This window comes from Barbus barbus, assembly GCF_936440315.1.
Source record: "Barbus barbus genome assembly, chromosome: 9".
NCBI classification, from domain to species: Eukaryota; Metazoa; Chordata; class Actinopteri; order Cypriniformes; family Cyprinidae; genus Barbus; species Barbus barbus.
In genome coordinates this window covers 33314241-33335083 of record NC_136737.1, presented here as the reverse complement: position 1 = coordinate 33335083, position 20843 = coordinate 33314241, and the positions used below count along the sequence as shown (strand labels likewise).

The following is a 20843-nucleotide window of genomic DNA, read 5'->3' as shown; positions in this document are numbered from 1 at the left end:
CTAAATATTTAATAACTAATAAGGTGAAGGAGGTTTCTTACAAATTACTTCATCTTTTCTACCCTGTTAAGCTTTATATGAAAAAAATGTTTCCAGATATTGACTCTTTATGCTCCTTTTGTGAGGCTGAAGATGAATCTTTGTCCCATCTCTTTTGGGAATGTACATATGTTAATTTATCTTGGAAGGATTTTTGTATTTTTGTATATGCTTTTTCTTCACAGAGTTTATTTTTGTTATATAAGGATGTCTTATTTGGTTGTCATAACTTTACTAAAGAAGACAAGGACAGATATTATCTGATAAACTTATTAATTTTTCTTGCAAAATTCTTTTTACACAAATGTAAGTTTCAAGGTGCTAAACCTCACTTTCCTGTTTTCTGTAAGGACCTTAAATCTTACCTGGACACTCTTCTTATATCCAACAATTCCAAAGCTCTTAAAACTGTCACATTGTGTCATTTTCATAATATTTTCACGATTCTGTAACTAACTGTATTCCTAATTGCACTCACCCCTGGCATTGTATATTTAATTTTTTTGTATGTTCTTTATGGCATTCAATAAAAAAAATAAAAAAAAATAGTTAATTCTGTTTCGCAACAAAATTAAATACAAATATAAATATATATATATATTTTTTTTTCATGCCTGAACGTGTTATGCACCAGGAAAAAAAAAAATACATACATGAAAAAAACAAATTCCCAATAATCAGAAACATGAACCGTGTCAATCAATCAACTCAACTATTTGAGTGGGTTACAATAACACATCTCATAACCTTGTACTCTAGTTATAAATGCACATGATCGTCTTTTGCCTGAAATAATATGAACATAATCTATGCTAATCCTTTTCCTTTTGTTTTCCTGTCTATCTGTCAGGTTGCCCATCCCAATGTTACTACATTTTGGATCCAGCCTCACTTGTGGTGACTCCAGATGATGAACATACCAATCTGACAACTATTATGTATTGTAATCATTGCCTTAAAGCATACGTTGAGTGATTTTCAACCCACTTTATATTGTTACTATGATGGTAATATATGTGAACGAACAATGTTTAATCTTTCTCTAAGCCAAATAATGTTTTGCATTATCCGAATATTGTTTATTTACATATTACAGACTTTGTGACAGTATGAAGTGGATTTAAATTCACCAAACTTACCCTTTAATGTTTGTCTGTTTAATTGAACACATAACTTGTATTATCTTAGAGTTATTGACATATGGACGTTAATTTGTTGCCAGAAGATGCTCCCCTTTGAGTCACAGTCACCTCTGGTTGTTTAAAGGAATTTTTTATTATTATTGTAACCTTGAAATATGCATTTTCTAAAGCAGCTTTGATTGTGAAAAGCATTGTACCCTTACAACAGTTAACCATGTTTTTACTATGGTAAAACTAGTAACCGTAACTGTAGTAACTATTTTTTTTTTCGTCAAACAAAAGTTTTGATATCATTGTTCTACTATAGTAATATTTTAGTAAGGCTGGAGTGAAACTGTGGTAACCATAGTGTTTGAAACCATGGTAAAGTTTAGGTTTAGTACTATGCTGTAATAAGACCATGAATTTACTACAACGATCATAGTTAAACCATGGTTAATTTTGTGTTTGACTTTAGTATATGGACATATGTGAACTGAATGCTTCTATTTGAAAGTCACATTGGATAAAACCATCTGATAAATATACTGTAAATGCATTTGTATGTTTAATCTGTTCACTGAAAATACATTTGCAATTGTGTTTTTGCATTGTTTTTGATCCATTATTGTGTGCAAGGATATTTTGGTTAGATTAATCGAACTGATTATGAACCACAGACCACCAGCAGACACTGATTATAAACCAGCAGCTCGTCAGGAAAAGGTGGTCCGCTGGAGTAACGATGAGCAAAACGCCGGTGGCCCGCTGGTCTTATGTTAGCTGGGAACCTAGGTGTGCAACAATATAAAATAGAAATATAATACATGTATACATTAAAATTTTAATTAAATCAATAAGTAAACAATAAACAAACACTAATATCCTGGCCAGAGGAGAACTGTCCCCCCGACTGAGCCTGGTTTCTCCCAAGGTTTTTTCTCCATTCTGTCTCAGAGGGAGTTCTGGTTCCTTGCCGCTGTCGCCTCTGGCTAGCTCAGTTGGGGACACTTGATTTCTAGTGATTATCGTCAGTTTGATTTCACAGATACTATTTAAACTGAACTGAGCTAGACAATGACATCACTGAACTCAAGTGTTTAATCTTATTATTATACATTACTGACACTCTATCCTCCAATCTGATACTGTTAAGTGCTTTGACACAATCTCTATTGTTAAAAGCACTATATAAATAAAGCTGACTTGACTTGTTTTCCTGTGTAATATTTGCTTGTGTACATACAGTATGGGAACAGGAGAGGGGCAAGATGGCGTACCGGGTGCACATCATGTCGTGAGCTCTCGAGGACTGTCCCAGTTTTTTCCACATATGCTATCCGATCGCTATAAAGTGTTCCTTTTGAAGTAACATATTTTAGGAACCTGTAAAAATAAAGGAAAATAAGGTGCACCATGACAACAAAAAAGAACCTTGCCTTATCCCGCTGTAACGAAGCAGTTGACGGCCATGAGTATGCTGCAAGAATGGAAGTTTCCGCCGAGAACACTAAAAGAAAAGACCCTTTTTCGCCGGTGAAGAACGCGCCAACAGTTAAAAGGAAGGATACAGGGTCAGAAGGGAAAGAAGGAATGAATGCAGTCTTAGAAGCAATAAAGCAGTTAACGGATAAGGTGGACACACTAGGTACTCAGCTACAACAGAATTCCATCATGTTAACCAACATATCCAAGGCAGTCGAGTTCAACGCGGCTGAAATCAAGGACTGCAAAACTCAGCTACAGTCTTCGGTGCGCGAAGTATCGGCTTTAAAGAAAGACAACGCGGAGTTGATGGAGCGTGTCTTGGAGCTGGAGCGATACAAACGCCGATGGAATCTGAGGATCAGTGGTCTGAAGGAAAAGGAAGGTGAAGACATACGTGAGGCGGTTGTTCAGTTACTGGTGAAGATCTCCCCATCATGGTCCTCGAACATCAACCACATCGTGGACTCGGTTCATCGGATAGGTAGACGTGAAGAAAACAAAACAAGGCATGTCATCATTCAATTCACTCAGAGAATACACCGGGATGCGCTGTGGAGAATGACCAAGGACCACGTGATCTGCAAAGAGCTTCGGATCAGTTTCATCGAAGACCTCTGCAAAGCCGACAGGGAGACCCGAGCTGCTCTGTGGCCAAAGATAAAAGAATCTAGAGATGCAGGAAAGCGTGCGTACTACCGAGGAGGTGTTGGATACATAAATGGACAAAGAATCACTTAGGAGCGCACAAGGTATATGAACAAAGCCATAGTAGTTAAACTTGAAGAGGCCTCTTGATTAATACGTTTTGTTTGGATGGTATTTTTGCATTGAATGCAGTTATGAAGGGACAGTGCCTGTTTGGGCTTGGTTTCTCAATTTTGTTTTTCTTTGTTTTTTCCAAAAGTCTAATTTGTTGGACTAACTAATATTTGTTGGCAGTTGCCAGGTTTGTTTATGAATAATTTTGTTTTTTCATGTATTTCACTCAATGCTAGGGGCTTAAGAGAGAACACTAAGAGAAAGTCATTATTTTTGTTTTGTAAGGGTGAAAAAGCACAATTTATTTTATTGCAGGAAACCCATTCCAAACCAGAGGATGAAAAAGTTTGGATAAATCAATGGGGAGACAAAATCCTTTTTGATCATGGGTCCACTAGATCAGCAGGTGTGGCTGTTTTGTTTTGTAATTCACCTGGTAAATTAATAACATCTAGATTCAGCAATAATGGTCACTGGATCATCTGTATCTTGAATATGGATGACCATTATTTTATTATGGTCAATGTTTATGGTTTTAATAATGTAATTCAAAACAGACAGTTAATTTCAGAAGTTTCCAGTGTCATTGTAAACCTTAAACTCATTTACCCAACGGCTAATATAATTATGGGTGGTGATTTTAACATGGTCAGTGATGAATGCCTTGATAGATATCCCTCCAGATATAGCCATAGCTCTTCTTATAACCCTATTTTAACTGATTTTTGTCGTACTAACAATTTATTGGATCCTTGGCGCCTTAAATATCCTAACACGAAACAATATTCCTGGTTTAAACCAAATAATGTAATAAAGTCAAGAATAGCTTTTTGGTTAATCTCAGTTTCTATTATGAACCTGGTTAGTGACTGCTCTATGTCCGCAGCTCCTCTCACAGATCACTCTGTTATTAAATTGAATTTTAAACCTCCTGGTGTTAGACCACAAAATAAAGGGTATTGGAAATTCAATTCATGGTTATTAAAATGCCAGTCATTTAATGAGGACATTGGGACTATAGTCTCTAATGTGATGTCTGATGAATCAATAGTGTCTTACATCTCCAAATGGGAATTTCTTAAATTCAAAATTAGAGAATGTTCAATTCGCTTTGGTAAAACACTAAATAGAAGTAATAGATTATCTGAAATTAATATCATTAAAGAAATAAATGTCTATTATAATAAAACATCACCTACTGACAATGAAAAACAGAAACTACAAAGTCTTCTAAACAAACTTGATGAAATATATCTCCGTAAAGCAGAAGGGGCTTTCATCAGGTCTAGGGCGAAATGGATTGAAGATGGGGAAAGGAGTACTTCATATTTCTGTCGGTTAGAAAAAAGAAGGCAAGAGAGGCTATCAGTTAAAGCTTTATTGATCCAGGGCCAGGTAATTACTGATCAAGCTTCAATTACTAAGGAAGTTGTTTCCTTTTACAGTAACCTATATTCCTCAACCTTTTCTTTGGAGGATGCAAAATCCTTTTTTGACCATATTAAAGATTGTATTCCCCATATAGATGATGATTTTGTAACACTGTGTGATGCAGATATTACTTTGGATGAATTGGATAAAGCAGTAGGTAACTTATCTTTAGACAAATCTCCAGGGTGTGACGGCCTTACTGCAAACTTTTATAAACACTTTTGGAGTATACTAAAAGAACCGTTTAGGCTTATGTTAAAAGAAGCAATTGAAAATATGACATTTCCATCCACCATGAAACAAGGTATAATAACTTTAATCCCTAAACCTGATAAAGACCCCAAAATTTTAGATAACTTTAGACCAATTACATTATTAAATACTGATTATAAGATTGTAACCCTTATATATGCTAATAGATTAAAAATGTTTCTATACAAAATTATAAGTGAATCTCAATCTGGCTTTATGAAGGGAAAATCTATACACAATAATATTCGTTTAGTGTTTGATCTTTTAGATTACAGACATCTAATAGAAGACGATGGTTTTATTCTCTTCATTGACTTTTATAAGGCATTTGATTCAATTGAACACCCCTTTATTTTTGAGTGTTTAAGATTGTTTGGTTTTGGGGAGAAATTTAGAAAAATTATAAAATCTCTGTATGAGAATTCTAATAGTTCTGTTTCCTTACCAGGAGGCACATCACCCAGAATTTCTATTAATCGTGGCATAAAGCAAGGCTGCCCTATTTCCCCTTTTCTTTTTATTATAACCACAGAACTGCTTTCCATCTTTATCAAAAACTCAACAATAGCTCCATTAGAGGTACTTGGCCAGACAGTAATCATCAGTCAATTTGCAGATGATACTGCCTTTTTTTTAAAGCAATTATCAGAGGTCCCCAAAACACTACAATCTATTCACACTTTTTCCAAGGCCTCTGGTTTAAAAATAAATTTGAACAAGTGTGAATTAATGCCAATCCATCAGTGTCACTTAACTGAAGCTTATAACATCCCTATAAAATCTAAAGTTAAATACTTAGGAATGCTTATCTCAAAAGATCCCACTGAAAATGAACTTATGAATGTGTCGAAAATAATAGACAAATGTGAAATTAGGCTCAATTCTTGGTTATTGAGAGATATTAGTTTATTAGGTAGAATATTTTTGACTAAGATGGAAAGCATTTCAAGATTAATCTATCCAGCATATACAATTGCTATTTCAAATAGAGCTATTAAAAAAATCAATCAGATAAATTTTGGTTACATCTGGAAGAAGAAGACACATTACATTAAAAAAGTAGAGATGATAAAACAATATAAAGATGGAGGTTTACAAGCTATTGATTTTGAATCTATAAATGGGACCCTAAAAATTAATTGGTTGAAATCCCTGTTAAACAATAACAATTTTTGGTTTCATATTCCCAGAGAGTTATTCAAGAAATTAGGAGGAATAGAGTTTCTGCTAAGTTGTGATTTCACTGTTCAACGTCTCCCAGTTAAATTATCCCAGTTTCACCAACAGGTCTTGTTATACTGGAAGATTTTATATAAACATAATTTTACACCACACAATACACCATTATGGAATAATAGATACATTACAGTTAGAAACAAATCATTGTATGACAAGGACTGGATGGAGAAAGGTATTTGGTCAGTGTCCCATGTAATGGATAATAGTGGTATTATGTCATACGAGAATTTCTGTGTGAAATATTTAAGTTGCAATCGGGCTAAATTTGAAACTATTGTTAAAGCTATCCCTAATTCTATTATTTGTCTAATCAAAGAAACTCTCTTTTATTCTAACCCCATGACCTTATGTTTACCTCCACTGTTAATTGAAGGTTGTGAATTCAGAGAAGGTCAACTTTCAAACAAAAGTATTAGAAATATGTTTAACAACATTTCTTATCCTATCGTAGTTTATAGAAATTCAATTTCACATCATTTCCAAAAAGATGACATTCATACTCTTAGAACTAAATATATAACATTTCCTTTATCTCCTAAAATTAAAGAAATTCATTTTAAAATTTGAAATGGGATTTATCCATCCAGTGAGTACTTGAGGCTTAGATTTGGATTTGACTCTAATAAATGTATTTTCTGTGATGACATTGAAACTACGGATCATCTGTTTTTTCATTGTATGTATGTGGATGCTTTATGGTCTGATATTCATTACTGGCTTTATCCAAAGGTGTCTCACCTTGACAGCTTCACCCTAAAGGACATTATCTATGGACGTGAAATGAATAATAGCAAAGATGATTTTCTGGTTAATAGCATCCTTATGATGGGAAAGTTTTATGTACACAAATCTAAATACTTGAAAGTAAAACCAACCTTTTGTGCATTTCATAATGAGTTTGTTTTGTATACAAAAGCCCTTAAGGTGATGAAGGGAAAGAATGCCATAAATCTGTTTTCTATTATTATAGAATATGATTTACAAGAAAAACCCTAGCCGTGTTTTATTTTTATTTTTTTTATTTTTATTTTCTTTGTTCTCTCTTTCTGTTGTATTTGTATGCGCCTGTTTCGTATATTGTAATGTGAAGATGTTTGTCATTGCCAAGTTGTTTGTACATTTAAGGATTGTTCAATAAAAAAAAAAAATAAAAAAAAAAAAAAAACATACAGTATGAAGAAACACACATTTGACACAATTTTGCATTTATATTATTTATTGAGATTATATCACTCATACTCAAGCGTGTATTATATTACCAGTATAATATATAGGTATATTGTTTATGTGTTGCATGTTTAAAGAGTTGTTAGGAAGCAGAAGCTGTATCAGTGTTTGTCCACTCGAGGACAGAAAGGATCAGATAGAAGGTCATTCAATATTACCAATAATATCAATATTATTCAACACAAAGCACATGTATCATATCACTATAGAACTGAACAAAGGCGTTTGCAGTAAGGCTAATTTCAAGAGCTTCAGCTTGAATACAAAGGCACTATACACACATGCATCTCAGCTTTAGAGACACTGATCATCAACATGAATGATATAAAAACAGTGGTTAGAGGAATACTGCTGTGGTAAAACATCTTATAAAAGCACACAAGATCATATCTGTGAGAGTCAGACTGATAATAACAGGTATGAAGCTCTCTCTCTTTGACTGGACGGAGTCGAGCAGAAGCATGTTTGTGATGTAGCTGGAGCGGATGATGATGTCAGAGTGATTGACAGGAGTGGGCGGGGCTCTTCCTCTCGTCCTCATTCACTCCAGCAGGAACTTAATCATGCATCAGTGACCGCATCTCTACAGTCGCTGATTCATTCCCTCGCTTTCCTGATACAGAGAAGCACAGAGACAATGATGAATTAAAAACAGAGAAGATACATTTATATCTAGTTCAAGCACTTTTCTCACAAATGAAAAGGACATTATATTTGTGAACATGCTAGAACATGCAAACTGAAGTTGAATTGTATATTTAGTGCTTCTCTCTTGGATCTGTGCAGCATTAAAAGCATTTCTCTCAGGACAGCTGCTGTTTAATTCTCTTACAGTCATCTGTTTGAAACCTGAATGAAGCCGAATCACACACACATCAGATCATGATGTTACTGTAAAGTTAAAGATATTCTCACCATTATTTTCCTTCATCAATGGTCTCGCCGTCACTTGATCTGTAACAGCAGCACACAGAAGCAGAGAAACACAGACACATCCATCAGATCAGTGTGTGCAGGAGAACATTAACATCATTCAGATGCTGTTTCATCAGTTCACAATAAAGATCTGTTTCCGAGGAGAACAGTATAATACATGTTTGTGTTTTTTACAGATCTAGTGCTGATATGAAGAAAAGATGAATGAAATATTCACTGAGGTGAGGCAGCAATCAATTATTTTGAATCTTTAATAACAGACTTTTAAAGAATGAAATGATCTACAGAATAAACTCTGAATGGAGTTTGAACATTAAGCAGATGAACTGAATTACCTGCAGAAAATAACTGAATGTATGAAGAAAAACTGTTATTATTATATTGACTGGAGCGACTCACATGCGACTATAACGCTGTATGTCCTGTATGTGTCCCCTTTACTGCTGTGGATCTTCAGTTTATAACGTCCATTATGTTTCAGCCTAGACTTCAGGATGGTCAGATCTCCAGTCTGATCGTTCAGCTCCAGTTCATCTCTGAATCTCTCATCAGGATCATCATATGTCTTTCCGGTCCCTCCTTTGATTTCAGATATGAGATCGTTTTCATCTCCAAACCTCCACTGTATCACATCATCTCTCTCTATTTTAGTAAGACCAGTGGACAGATGGACAGGGTCTCCCTCAGTCACTTTCACACGCCTCACTTCATGTCACAAAGAAAAAGAGAAATCAGGAGATTATAACAGGTAAAGTTTCGTTCAGGATGTATGTGTGTGTGTGTGTGTGTGCGCGTGAGTGAGTGAGTGTGTAGTAGCTGTTCTGGCTTATTTTATTGCTCTAGGCAAAATAAGACATCACTCCCAAAATGTATAAAGATGCAACATCACATACACTGATACACTTTTATTGTTGAACTATATAAGCACTCATCTCAAATAACTATTAAATAATACAAATACCTAGAAAACTGTCTGACTAAAACTGAAGTTTCTAAATCATGAAATCTGTACATTCTACAGACAACAATAGATCCTTCATTTCTGTATAAGTTAAAGGGGCTCTATATTATTTGATTGGTCAGTCGTGGAAGTCTGACGGCTGATATCTTCTCAAACCATGAGAGAGGATAATTCTGGAGCACGAGTCTGTAGAGATTCACAGGAGCACAGGATAATGTTTGAGCATGAACACACAATATCAGACGGAGAGCAGAGCCAGTTAATAACAGAGCACACTGTCTCTCTGAGAGAACTGCGCTCACACATTACCTGCATGTGCTCTCATGTTAATACACTCTCAACATTAAAATAATGGCCTGAAAGAAGGACTGAAAGCCTCATGCCGCTCCTCAGCACGCTGTGAGTCCTCGGCAGTTGCCTATATTGCCTATGCCAGGATCTGCCACTGTATTAATTTAGTGGCAGTGACATTAATAACTAGAGGCTACAGTTCAAAGGCTAACTTTGATGTTGGCTTGCAGGCACGTGCAGAGGGGGGTGCGGTGGGCGCTTGAGCACCTGCCCTCATCGATGCCCAAAGTGCCCTTTTGTCAAGGCAACTTTATTTATTTTTAGTAATTAAACGCCCTTTTGTGAAGGACTGCCCAATCTAACTATTAGTAAAATGACTTAATAATAGTTTAGCCATAAATTTTATTATCCACATGATGACCTTTCACCTGACGATCTCATCCGGGACGATCCCTCACGTTCAGACACCTTTAGGATGCCTTCAATAACGTCCGCGGCTGCCGGTAAGTGGAGTGCTTGTAAACTTATATGATTGAATTATTATTATTTTAGGAGAACGGCGTGAAGAGATCATGCACAGCTGTTGATTATATTGCTGTGTGCAGCCTGTGGAAACAAGGCTAGCTACAATATTTGTGTTCAGTGTTTGACAATTTTATGATTGGTTTATAAAGGCTACTACAAACACCCTTTTCCCATTTTTATCACAGAATAATTCAGGAAATATATTTTATAGTTTCTATACTAAATGTCAATCAGTACTGCATTTTTCATATAGTTTATTTATTACCTGAAGATAACTTGAAAAACACACATGAACCATATATTTTCGTAATCTTGTGTTTATTGTCTTCATGTTTCATCAGTTAAAACGTTTCTGCTTTTTATTCAGCTCAGCAACAGCGAAACTCATTAGGGATTTCCTGCAGGTCATAAGTTTCTGCGCGAGAGCGCCCTCTGGCTTCGAGGATGAATGAAGCATGCACTGCACCAGTGTTCAGCTCTCCTCATATTCACTTCTCCTCGTTTTAGATACGAATAAAACATCAGGTCATGTCTCTTTTCATTTAAATCTAGATTTAAATATAGAAACCTCTGTGTGAAAACACCTGCTCCAGCTCGAATAAAGTGCAGGGGACGAATTTACATTTGATTAAAATGAATATTAAATATTAAAAATGCAGCTAACGTAGTTCTACACACAGCAGTAAAAACAAAGGCGCTTGTTCTCTTTCGTTCTTGCTGTTTAATTATATTTATTTCAACAACAGTAGTGTTTACAACAGCAAAACCACCATACCCTGTAAACTCAATAACAACAACAACAATAATGATAATAATAATAATATCATTCCAGAGTAATTAAGAGGTGCAAAAAATGTCTTTAACATTTAAACTTAAAATGGTCTTTTCTGTTCAGTGTTTCTTTTTCAAACCTGCGTCATGGCATTTGCTGCTGTATCAATACAGAAGCATCCATTTAGAGGCACATATCAGCAAGAAGCACAGCCCTATTAAAAGCTGTGTTACATGTGCCCCTTTTATACTTTGAGCACCTGCCCCTCCAAAGGTCTCTGCACGGCCCTGTTGGCTTGATCTGGGCAGCCTTGGGGCAAAAGAGCCAGAGTACTTGTGTGTCCGGCGTTCTTGAGCTGCACAAAAAAAAAGACCCTTTCTGTGGACCCTTGCTATTTTCTATTCTAATAAAAAAGCCTATTAGACTATAATAACAGCTTGGACAGAAGATTAAAAAAAATTAAAAACTTAATATTCTATAAGTATTGAGATTACAGTTGTTGCATACTTATTATATTAGGCTTTACTAAAGTTTTTGAAAACAATGAATTTATATGCATTTTGTAATTGAGTCACTTTATTTAACCATTTTCAGTCTTTGAATTGAATTCTTGAAGGATTTGCTGTCCTGTGGCTCCCTCGTGTGGACAATGTTAGTACTATGGCCTTCATCACTGAATCACATTGATATAAACAACTAATACTTTTTGATTGATTATAAATATTTAATTTTGATTACTCAATACTACGAACCTACATCCCCTCCAGAAGTCTGAGATCTGCTAGTGAGCGACGCCTTGTGGTACCATCACAGAGAGGCTCAAAATCACTCTCCAGAACATTCTCGTTCACCATTCCTGGCTGGTGGAATAATCTTCCCACCCCTATCCGGAACGCCGGATCCCTGGCAACCTTCAAGCAACAACTGAAAACTCATCTCTTTCGGCAATACTTGACTTCATCCTAAACTCAAAAAAAAAAAAACCCTTAATCTTTCCCTCCATCTTTCTATCTTTCTCTCCTTCCCTTGCTAGCTTGTACTTATTTGAACAATGACTGAGACTTGGTGTTTTGAGCACTTCCTCTGTCTGACTGCCTCTTCAAGATTAATCGCTTTTTGTATTCCCCAATTGTAAGTCGCTTTGGATAAAAGCATCTGCCAAATGACTAAATGTAAATGTGATTGTGTCACTTTATACACATTAATATAGAAACGATTTAGAGTGGGTTGCACCAATAAGGATTAATCTTAAATCTAGATTAAAACAAGGCTTATCTAATAATTTTGTTGCATCAAAATGTAAACCTTGTTTAAAATAAGCAGCTTTACATTTAAACTCATTTTGATCCTGGATTTATTTTATATTTAAGATAGAATAACTTTAATCCTGTTGCTCCATAACTTTAAACTCAGATTTAAATCTCAATTAGGGATTAATTTTAAACTTGCAGGCGAGGAGGTTTAAATACATTAAAGTGCACTTACAGTTACAGTATGTGGCGGATTGAACAAAGACAGAAACAGTGTGTGTGTCGTCAGGTCTCAGAGAGGTGTTTATTATAAATGAAAATTAAAGTGCACTGAGCACAGATTGTGAGGGTCATGGCAGCCTGTAGTAAACTCGCGTCTGCTATCGAGTCCAGGATGTAAAACGATTTTAATCGAAGGTTAGAATTCTGTTAATCTGTGTTTAAAATTAAGTGGTGCAACAACTCTATGTAAATAAAACCCAGATCAACAAATCCTCGATTAGCTCTAAACTTTGCTTAATTTAATCCTTGTTGCTGCAACCCACCCATAATGATTTAAAACGTAGGCTACAACAGTTATTGTGTTCATAATATTTTAGACCCTTGTTATATTGAATTGTGATGAAGCTTTTTATGACAAGAGAAATTGTCAATAGAAAAATTAACTTTATTTCATATATATTGTTTTAAGCACATTTTCATAAATATGGCAGTTTTAAGGGTTTTTTAGGATTTAGCTCACATTTCAAAAAGTCAAAGTGTATAGTGCTTCAAGCATTTTCAGCAGCTTGTACAAACCCTGGTAATATCTGTTATAGACCGCTGTAATTTTCTATTCTAACAAACAAGTTTATTATTATAATAAAAGTGTAGATACCAGTTAAATTGTGCAATAAGTAATTGCAAGCAATAGCATAAAAGAGCACGTTTTAGGTTTGTAAGTGTTGAGAATCACATGTAAGATTAAATTGCATAGTTTATTAAATATTGATTCTTGTTAGAGCAATAAATGAATAAAAGCCAAGACAAATGAATGATTTTCTGTTTTTTGGTATGTAAATGCAGTTGCGTTAATGTTCAAATCCAATATAATGCTCATAATAATCCATATTTATTTCTCAGCAGTTTATGTTCAGGTGATGATATTAGCCAAGCTATCATGTATTTGGAAATAATCTTGTATTGTTGGTCCGTCTGAGCTCCGAGGACAGCGAGAGTCAATGTGCTGGGCACGAGCGTTCAGAAGTGATGCACGGCTTTCAGTCACACATACAAGGAGTCACAACACCTGAATTTAGTTTTCTAATTAGTAGATTGTATGAAATCACTTTAATGTTTTAATTTAATAGGCTTTAAAACACATGTAAATGCTGTATTGTATGAACATGCAATGGAAGTCAAGCCCGTATTCCTTACCAGTAACCATAGCGACAGTGATCAAAGTAAAATCAAAGATGGCGACGTCCATAAAACTGAAAGTCTACGACAAGAGTCCAGTTCTTCAAATCTTCATTAACTGACAGCAGCTTTTAAATTTGGGTGGAGAGCGGAGCATTAGTCAAACTAACAGGATCTAAAACTTTCAGATGACACGCAGCTCATTTCTCCGTCACTGTAAGTTACCGAAAACACACATGAAAACACGTAACACACGGTAGACGCGCGTTTGTAAGCAGAGCGGCTCTCTGTCTCTCTGTATGAAGTCACAGACACTAGTTGTTCAGTCCTGATCCGTTCACACAGCGTCTGTGTTCCCAGAATGCAGTTGTGAATCCTGAAAATGTACAGGTGTGAGTTCGGTTACAGAATGCGGTTGTCACACCCGTACATAACTGAACTGTGTGTGAACGTAACCGTATTAAGGACTCAAATACAGGACTGACAACCGTATTCTGCTGCTGTGTGAACATGGCCTATGCTGGCATTGCCAAGCCAAACTAACTAGATACACAATTTAGTCAAGACAAACTTTAAACTGGCTTGAGAAAGCTGGACCAGAAAGTTTGAAAAAGGTTGAAAAGTTTTCAGTCTGAAATAGTTTGAAGTTTTGAAGGCTGTCATGACAGACAGACAGACAGACAGATAGAGAGCTAGAGAGACAGATAGACAGACAGACAGATAGAGAGACAGACAGACAGACAGACAGACAGTCAGACAGAGAGATAGAGAGACAGAGAGACAGACAGACAGACAGACAGACAGACAGATAGAGAGACAGACAGACAGCCAGACAGACAGACAGACAGACAGAGAGACAGACAGATAGATAGACAGACAGACAGACAGAGAGACAGACAGACAGACAGACAGACAGATAGAGAGACAGACAGACAGATAGATAGAGAGACAGACAGACAGACAGACAGATAGATAGAGAGACAGACAGATAGATAGAGAGACAGACGGACGGATAGACAGATAGATAGAGAGACAGACGGACGGATAGACAGATAGAGAGACGGACGGACGGACGGACGGACGGACGGACGGACGGACGGACGGACGGACAGACAGATAGATAGACAGATAGATAGACAGACAGACAGACAGACAGACAGATAGATATGCCCTCATATCACCTCAGAAAAATGACGACAACTTCACAAACAGAAGTGTGAGAAGCCTACTACAGCTCTGTCCATCACTGGGCCTGTATATAGAGAACGATCGCATACGAGGAGACGCTTTTGGTGGTAATACCTTTCATTCTTTTCTTAGTAACAGTACTGTAGATTATTTCTCAGAGCATTCACAGTCAGTCCTCAAACACCTCTGTCAGACCGCTGTAAAATTACCCTCGAACTAAAACAAACTCAAAACAATCAAATATGCAGACAGCCCTCTCATTTACTAAGATACATCAATCCTACAAATGGAAAACAAACAGCACAGAAAACTATCAAAGTGCACTAGAAAGTCAAACTATCAAATTATTATAAGACAAATTAATAATTAAAACATATCCAAAAAATAAAGTAGAATCTGGCACTAAAGGACATTACAGATATATTCCACCAATCAGCATCCATGTGCAATTTGAAAAAAATCATCAAAAAGAAAACCAAAAACCACCAATAAATACCAAATCAATAAATACCAATAACTTCTGGAACACTCTCTATAGACCACAAAAGGAAGAATTGGCCATTCAAAATGAAAACATATGGAGGACACACTTTGACAATCTGTACAAAACAATTGAAACAAATCCTGCTGGAAATGAAATAAAAACCAAATTAGAAATCCTGAAAGAAAACATTAAAGCCAATCCGAATGCGCTGGATTTCCCAGCTAACAGCCAGACTACATGCACTGAAACCCAACAAGGCATGTGGCATTGATGGAATATTACATGATCAAATACACAAATGACAAATTCAAAACTGCATTAATTATTCAAAATTGTTCTGAGTGAAGGATATTTTCCAGACACCTGGAATCAAGGCCTAATTACACCCATCTTTAAACAAGGAGACAAGTTCAAGCCAAGCACTTACAGAGGCATGTGTGTCCATAGCAACCTGGGGAGAATATTCTGCTCGATTATTAATATACGATTACAAAACTCTCAAAACCCACAAAATCTTGGAGAAAAGTCAAACTGGATTTCTGCCCAAACACAGACCATCTGACCACATTTATACCCTCCACACTATCATTGACAAGCACCTACACCAAAACAAAACCAACATCTGTGCTTGCTTTATTGACTTTGAGAAAGCCTTTGATTCAATCTGGCATGAAGGACTCTTTCTAAAACTACTGGAGAACGGGATTGGAGGGAAAACTTTACATCTAATCAGCACCATGTATAAAAACAATACATGTGCTAGCGCGGCATGATTATGACAAAAACACATAATTCCCTCAATTATTCCCTTGAGATTGTAATTGCCATTATTAATAATGATTATTTTGAACAGATTTATGCCATTGTTTGAAGCTGCATGCCATATTTTTATATAAAATATAAAAAAAGGCTGAAAACAATTTTGTGTTTTTTGGTTTCAATTGTACATTGGTTTGGTTTCTTCTTTAAACAAAAAAAGGTAAAATTATGCATGGTATAATAATGGTATACTTAAACTAAAAGAAAAAAAAAGGTTTACTAAAGCTATATTTTCTTTACAATTGAACAGACAAAATTTCTAATTACAGTAACATTTTACAGTACCATTTATATTATCAGGGCTCCAGACTAACATTGGAGAGCAGTGGCAGCAGCACCTGATCTGGTAGCACTGAACATGTAATATTACAAGTTCTGTCTCTTAGAAGATATTTTGTTCTGCTTTTGACGCGTTTAGCGTTTAACATATCTATCATGCACAACAGAGAGACAACGACTATCAGTTAGACTAAATGTATTTTATCCAGTGTGTTTGAGTTTGTTAAACCCCGCGCTGCAAACACCTCTTAAGGACACAGAGTAATGCAAGGGGCCATTTTTAATTTTTTATTTTTGTAATCGCTGCTTTGACCGATTATGTAATCGTGGCATCCGTAATTGTAATTGTGAATAGAAATTTGATTAATTGTGCAGCCCTACATGTGCTGTAAAAACAGGAAACAAACAAACAGAATTTCTGTCTCAACGACGAGGAGTTAGACAAGGTTGTCCATTGAGCCCCACTCTGTTTAACATTTATATACATTAATTAGCCAAAGAATTAAACAATTCGACTGCCCCCGGCCCAAACCTAACTGAAGCAGAAATCAAAACAAAAGAGGGACTACAACAGCTCCTCGACATCATAGAGACATTCAATCAAACATGGGCTCTTAAAATGAATCTAACAACAACAAAAACAATGATTGCTCAAAAGACCCAGGTGTAAGGAAAATAAATCCACTTTCAGAGCAGGAAACCAGGTCCTCCAACACACCCATGAATACACCTATCTGGGACTACAAACCAGCTCAACAGGAAACTTCAATCTGGCTGTGAATGCACTGAAAGCAAAGGCTTCTACATGATCACAAATACAATTCAGTATCAAATTCCAATTCAAACCTGGCTAAAAATCCTAAAAGCAATAATCCAACCAATTGCACTATAGCAGTGAGATATGGGGACCTCTAAAAACACAAGATTTCTCTAAATGGGAAAAAGAAGAAATTGAAATTATGCACACCCAAATTTGTAAAAACATCTTAAAAATGAACAGAGCAACCCCAAACAGAGCTGAATTAGGACAATATTAATTCATATTGATAAGAGAGCTGTGAGATTCCAGCAGCAGCTGAAATGCAGTGATCCGAGCTCTTACCAGACTGAAGCCCTGCAGAAGAGAGCACTTTTACAGCTGAGGTAAGATGTAAGCAGCTAAACACGACGAGACCATTCAGCAATATTTGCCAACCGTTTACGATGAAAAATAATAATAATAATAATGTTAAACGAAAGACATTCATTTTCAGGAATGTAAACTACTACACTGGCCTTTTCAAATTTCTGAGATTGTAATGCCATTTACGTTATTCATCAATGTTCCCTACATAATATAGCAGTTTTCAGCAGACATGAGACAAGAGTTAATGTATATCTCTGGCTTTCTTCTGTGATTTCACGTGTCGAACAAAAGTTTAAAAATCTATAAAAATCTTACTCAATCTTACTCTAGGACACTGTAAATCTGAAGACTTTTGCTTTCGAGTGCTGTGCATAAAAAAGTGATTTATTTTATAGGTCTAATAAAAATATCATTTGCTTATTAATTCACACATGCATTATTTTAGGTGTTAAAAGTATGTAATAATGAAAGCTTTATTTATTTATTTGAAAGAAGATTTAATTTATTTGATCAAAAACACAGTAAAAACAATAACATTATGAAATATTACAGTTAAAATAGTGGTTTTCTATTTAGGATATTTTAAAAATGTAATTTATTTCTGTGCTCAAAGCTGAATTTTCATCATCATTATTACTCCAGTCTTCAGTGTCCCTTCAGAAATCATTTTAATGCTGCTTAATTATAATCAGTTATTATTTGTGATCAATTATTAATAATGGTTTTTATTATTGGTATAATGGTTCTCAGTTAAACAATTGCATTTATTTGATATACTTAAGTGTAAATATCTTTACTGTCACTTAAATCAATTTAATGCAACCTTGTTGAAGAAAAATATATATTTATATTATTTAGTCTTACCCAAGACTGAATGGTATCACAGTTTCCACAAAAATATTGTGCAGCACAACTGTGTTCAACGTTGATAATAATCAGAAATGTTTGTTGATCAGTAAATCAGTATATTATTATGATTTCTGAAGATCATGTGACACTGAAGACTGGAGAAATGATGCTGAAAATACAGCTGCACATCACAGAAATAAATTATTTTACTATATACTTGCATAAAAGACAGCTATTTTAAATTGTAACATTATATATTTCACGGTACTGTTTACTGTATTTTTCATCATCAAAATAATTAGTATACTCTTTTCCACAATTGGAGCTCTATTTCTTATAATGATAGATCTCAAGCTCCTGCAGAAGGACAGATACTGTATATGACCAATAGAAAGGCCTATTAAAACAGTCCACATTCTGCACTATTCAAGTCTTCTGGACGATACCAGAGCATCGTGTCATATGGACTGATAATATAGATATTTAACTTTTGTGATATTAAACTGTCCTTCATAAAAATTCTTTAAAAAAAAAATACTATTTGCCATATACACCAAGACAAATTGTAATGTGAAGAACTATGCCAGTCATTTATGGAGAGGGGCGGTGTGTTGTGGACTGGGTTTAGTGGGTCGCTCTGTGCCAAAAAAGTCCAGAGGCACTTTTTATCCCCAGTCCACCCCTGCACTGTGCTCTCAGAAAGAGCTGGAAACAGAGGAACATTTACTATCACAATATCAGACGGACGGATGGATAGATGAGTGTGAATGGGTTAGAAATATCAAAGACTATAGAATACCCAAGACGTGTCACTCGTATAGTTCTGAATGGGGAAAAATGCAACACTAAACATGGCCGCTCAATCGCAGGAAGCCCCGCCTTCTGAATCAAAGAGCCAATGGCTAATCTGTAAAGTCAGCGCATCACTGCAGCTGCTGTTAGAAGTCACAGTTGCTATAGAAACATATCTAGCCTGAGAAATACGCTTTTTATAACACTATTTGAGCAAAAGAAACAACATTCATGACACAGCTGTTATCAGATTTCGTCGGTGATTTCAAATATGAAATTTAATCGTAAGCTTAGTGAAGAGTTGGAGAATTTAACCCTTTGGGGTCGGCTGTATCGCCGGCGATACGAACTCGGTTTTTTTACGATAAGTGCAAAAGACACTAAAAATGCTCTGTTGATTTTGGTCACACAAATAAGTGTTATACATCAATCGAAACTGTTAAGTGTCTACTTTTTTTTCAGTACACTCACGATTACAACAAAACTTTGTGGTTTTGGGGAAAAAAGAAAACAAACAGGATGCGCTCTCGGTCTTCTCCTTCTCCGCGATATGTTTATAGTAACGCGTCACTAAAATGAAGTGTAACTCAGCAAATACTCAACACAGAAACATGAGAGTTATATCTATAGAAAGCCTAAAGTGTCTGCTTTCAACTGAAGTAAGTGTTGCCGAAAACAAATGTTCTGTGATAAAGTAATTCGTATGAAACCGACACGATGTTCAGTCTGTCCAGTCTAACTCATTATTTCTAATGTGATCCCGCCCCCTCGTGTTCACATGTAAATAACCACGTGACGCGCGCGCGCTTGGAGACGCCCAACAACAAACACACAGTCACGAGACTCCTTCATCTCTGCTGCTGTTTGTTTCTGGAAGAAGACGCGCCGAGTAAAGGCTGGCTTTACCTCAGAATGAGAGGAGAGTTACAGAGTCCAGAATACATCGATCGATCTGATAAGTAAGTAAATGCTTCTTTTTTGCATTAGTTAGCGTGTTATTGTGACAAACCTGAACGCGTTTAGTTGGGTTTTCCCCAAACGACAACATGATGAATGCTACGCATCTAAGAATGTTTAATGTTCACAAATATATTTAATATCGTCCTAAACAATAACAATTAGATTCTCAGATATAAAATATCCTTTTTTTAATGGTACAAAGTACATCCTTTTGTAGTTCACAGCATACGTGAGTCTATGGCTGCAGAATCATAACAGCTGCTATAAAATCATGCATACTAGACTACATGACTGCAAAATCATAGTTGTTTTTCTCCCAAACTGTAATTCCAGACTACAGTGTTTGAATATGATGGACAATTCATTGTATTTCAATTTCTTACGGCACGATGATGTTTTCATGCCCTATATAAAACAATAATATGAGAGTATATTGTAAAATGATGAATGCTACGAGTCTAAGTATGTTTACAACATGTTTATTATTAATAGTCTTCTCTGTTCAAAAAATTGATTTAAATAAAGTGCTAAACAATAATAATTAGTTTCTCAGATATAAAATATTTTTTATAGTACAAATTACATCCTTTTGTAGTTCACAGCATACATGAGTCTATGGCTGCAGAATCATAACAGCTGCTATAAAATCATGCATAC

At 35.6% G+C, this 20843-nt stretch overlaps 1 protein-coding gene across 2 annotated transcripts in view; it reads right to left on the bottom strand.

The window, feature by feature from the left end:
- Positions 1-7530: 7530 nt before the first annotated feature.
- Positions 7531-20843, bottom strand: part of LOC306875136 (uncharacterized protein) — a 47763-nt gene continuing 34450 nt past the window's right edge. Inside the window, exons 7-9 of one of the 2 annotated variants that reach the window (XM_079425563.1) lie at positions 8892-9197; positions 8472-8510; positions 7531-8169 (exon numbers count right to left, since the gene is read on the bottom strand). In XM_079425563.1, the coding sequence (XP_079281689.1) occupies positions 8114-8169; positions 8472-8510; positions 8892-9197 (401 nt within the window). In that variant the 3' untranslated portion in view covers positions 7531-8113. The remainder of the gene's footprint in view (positions 8170-8471; positions 8511-8891; positions 9198-20843) is intronic. The other variant, XM_079425564.1, reaches the window with a different exon arrangement.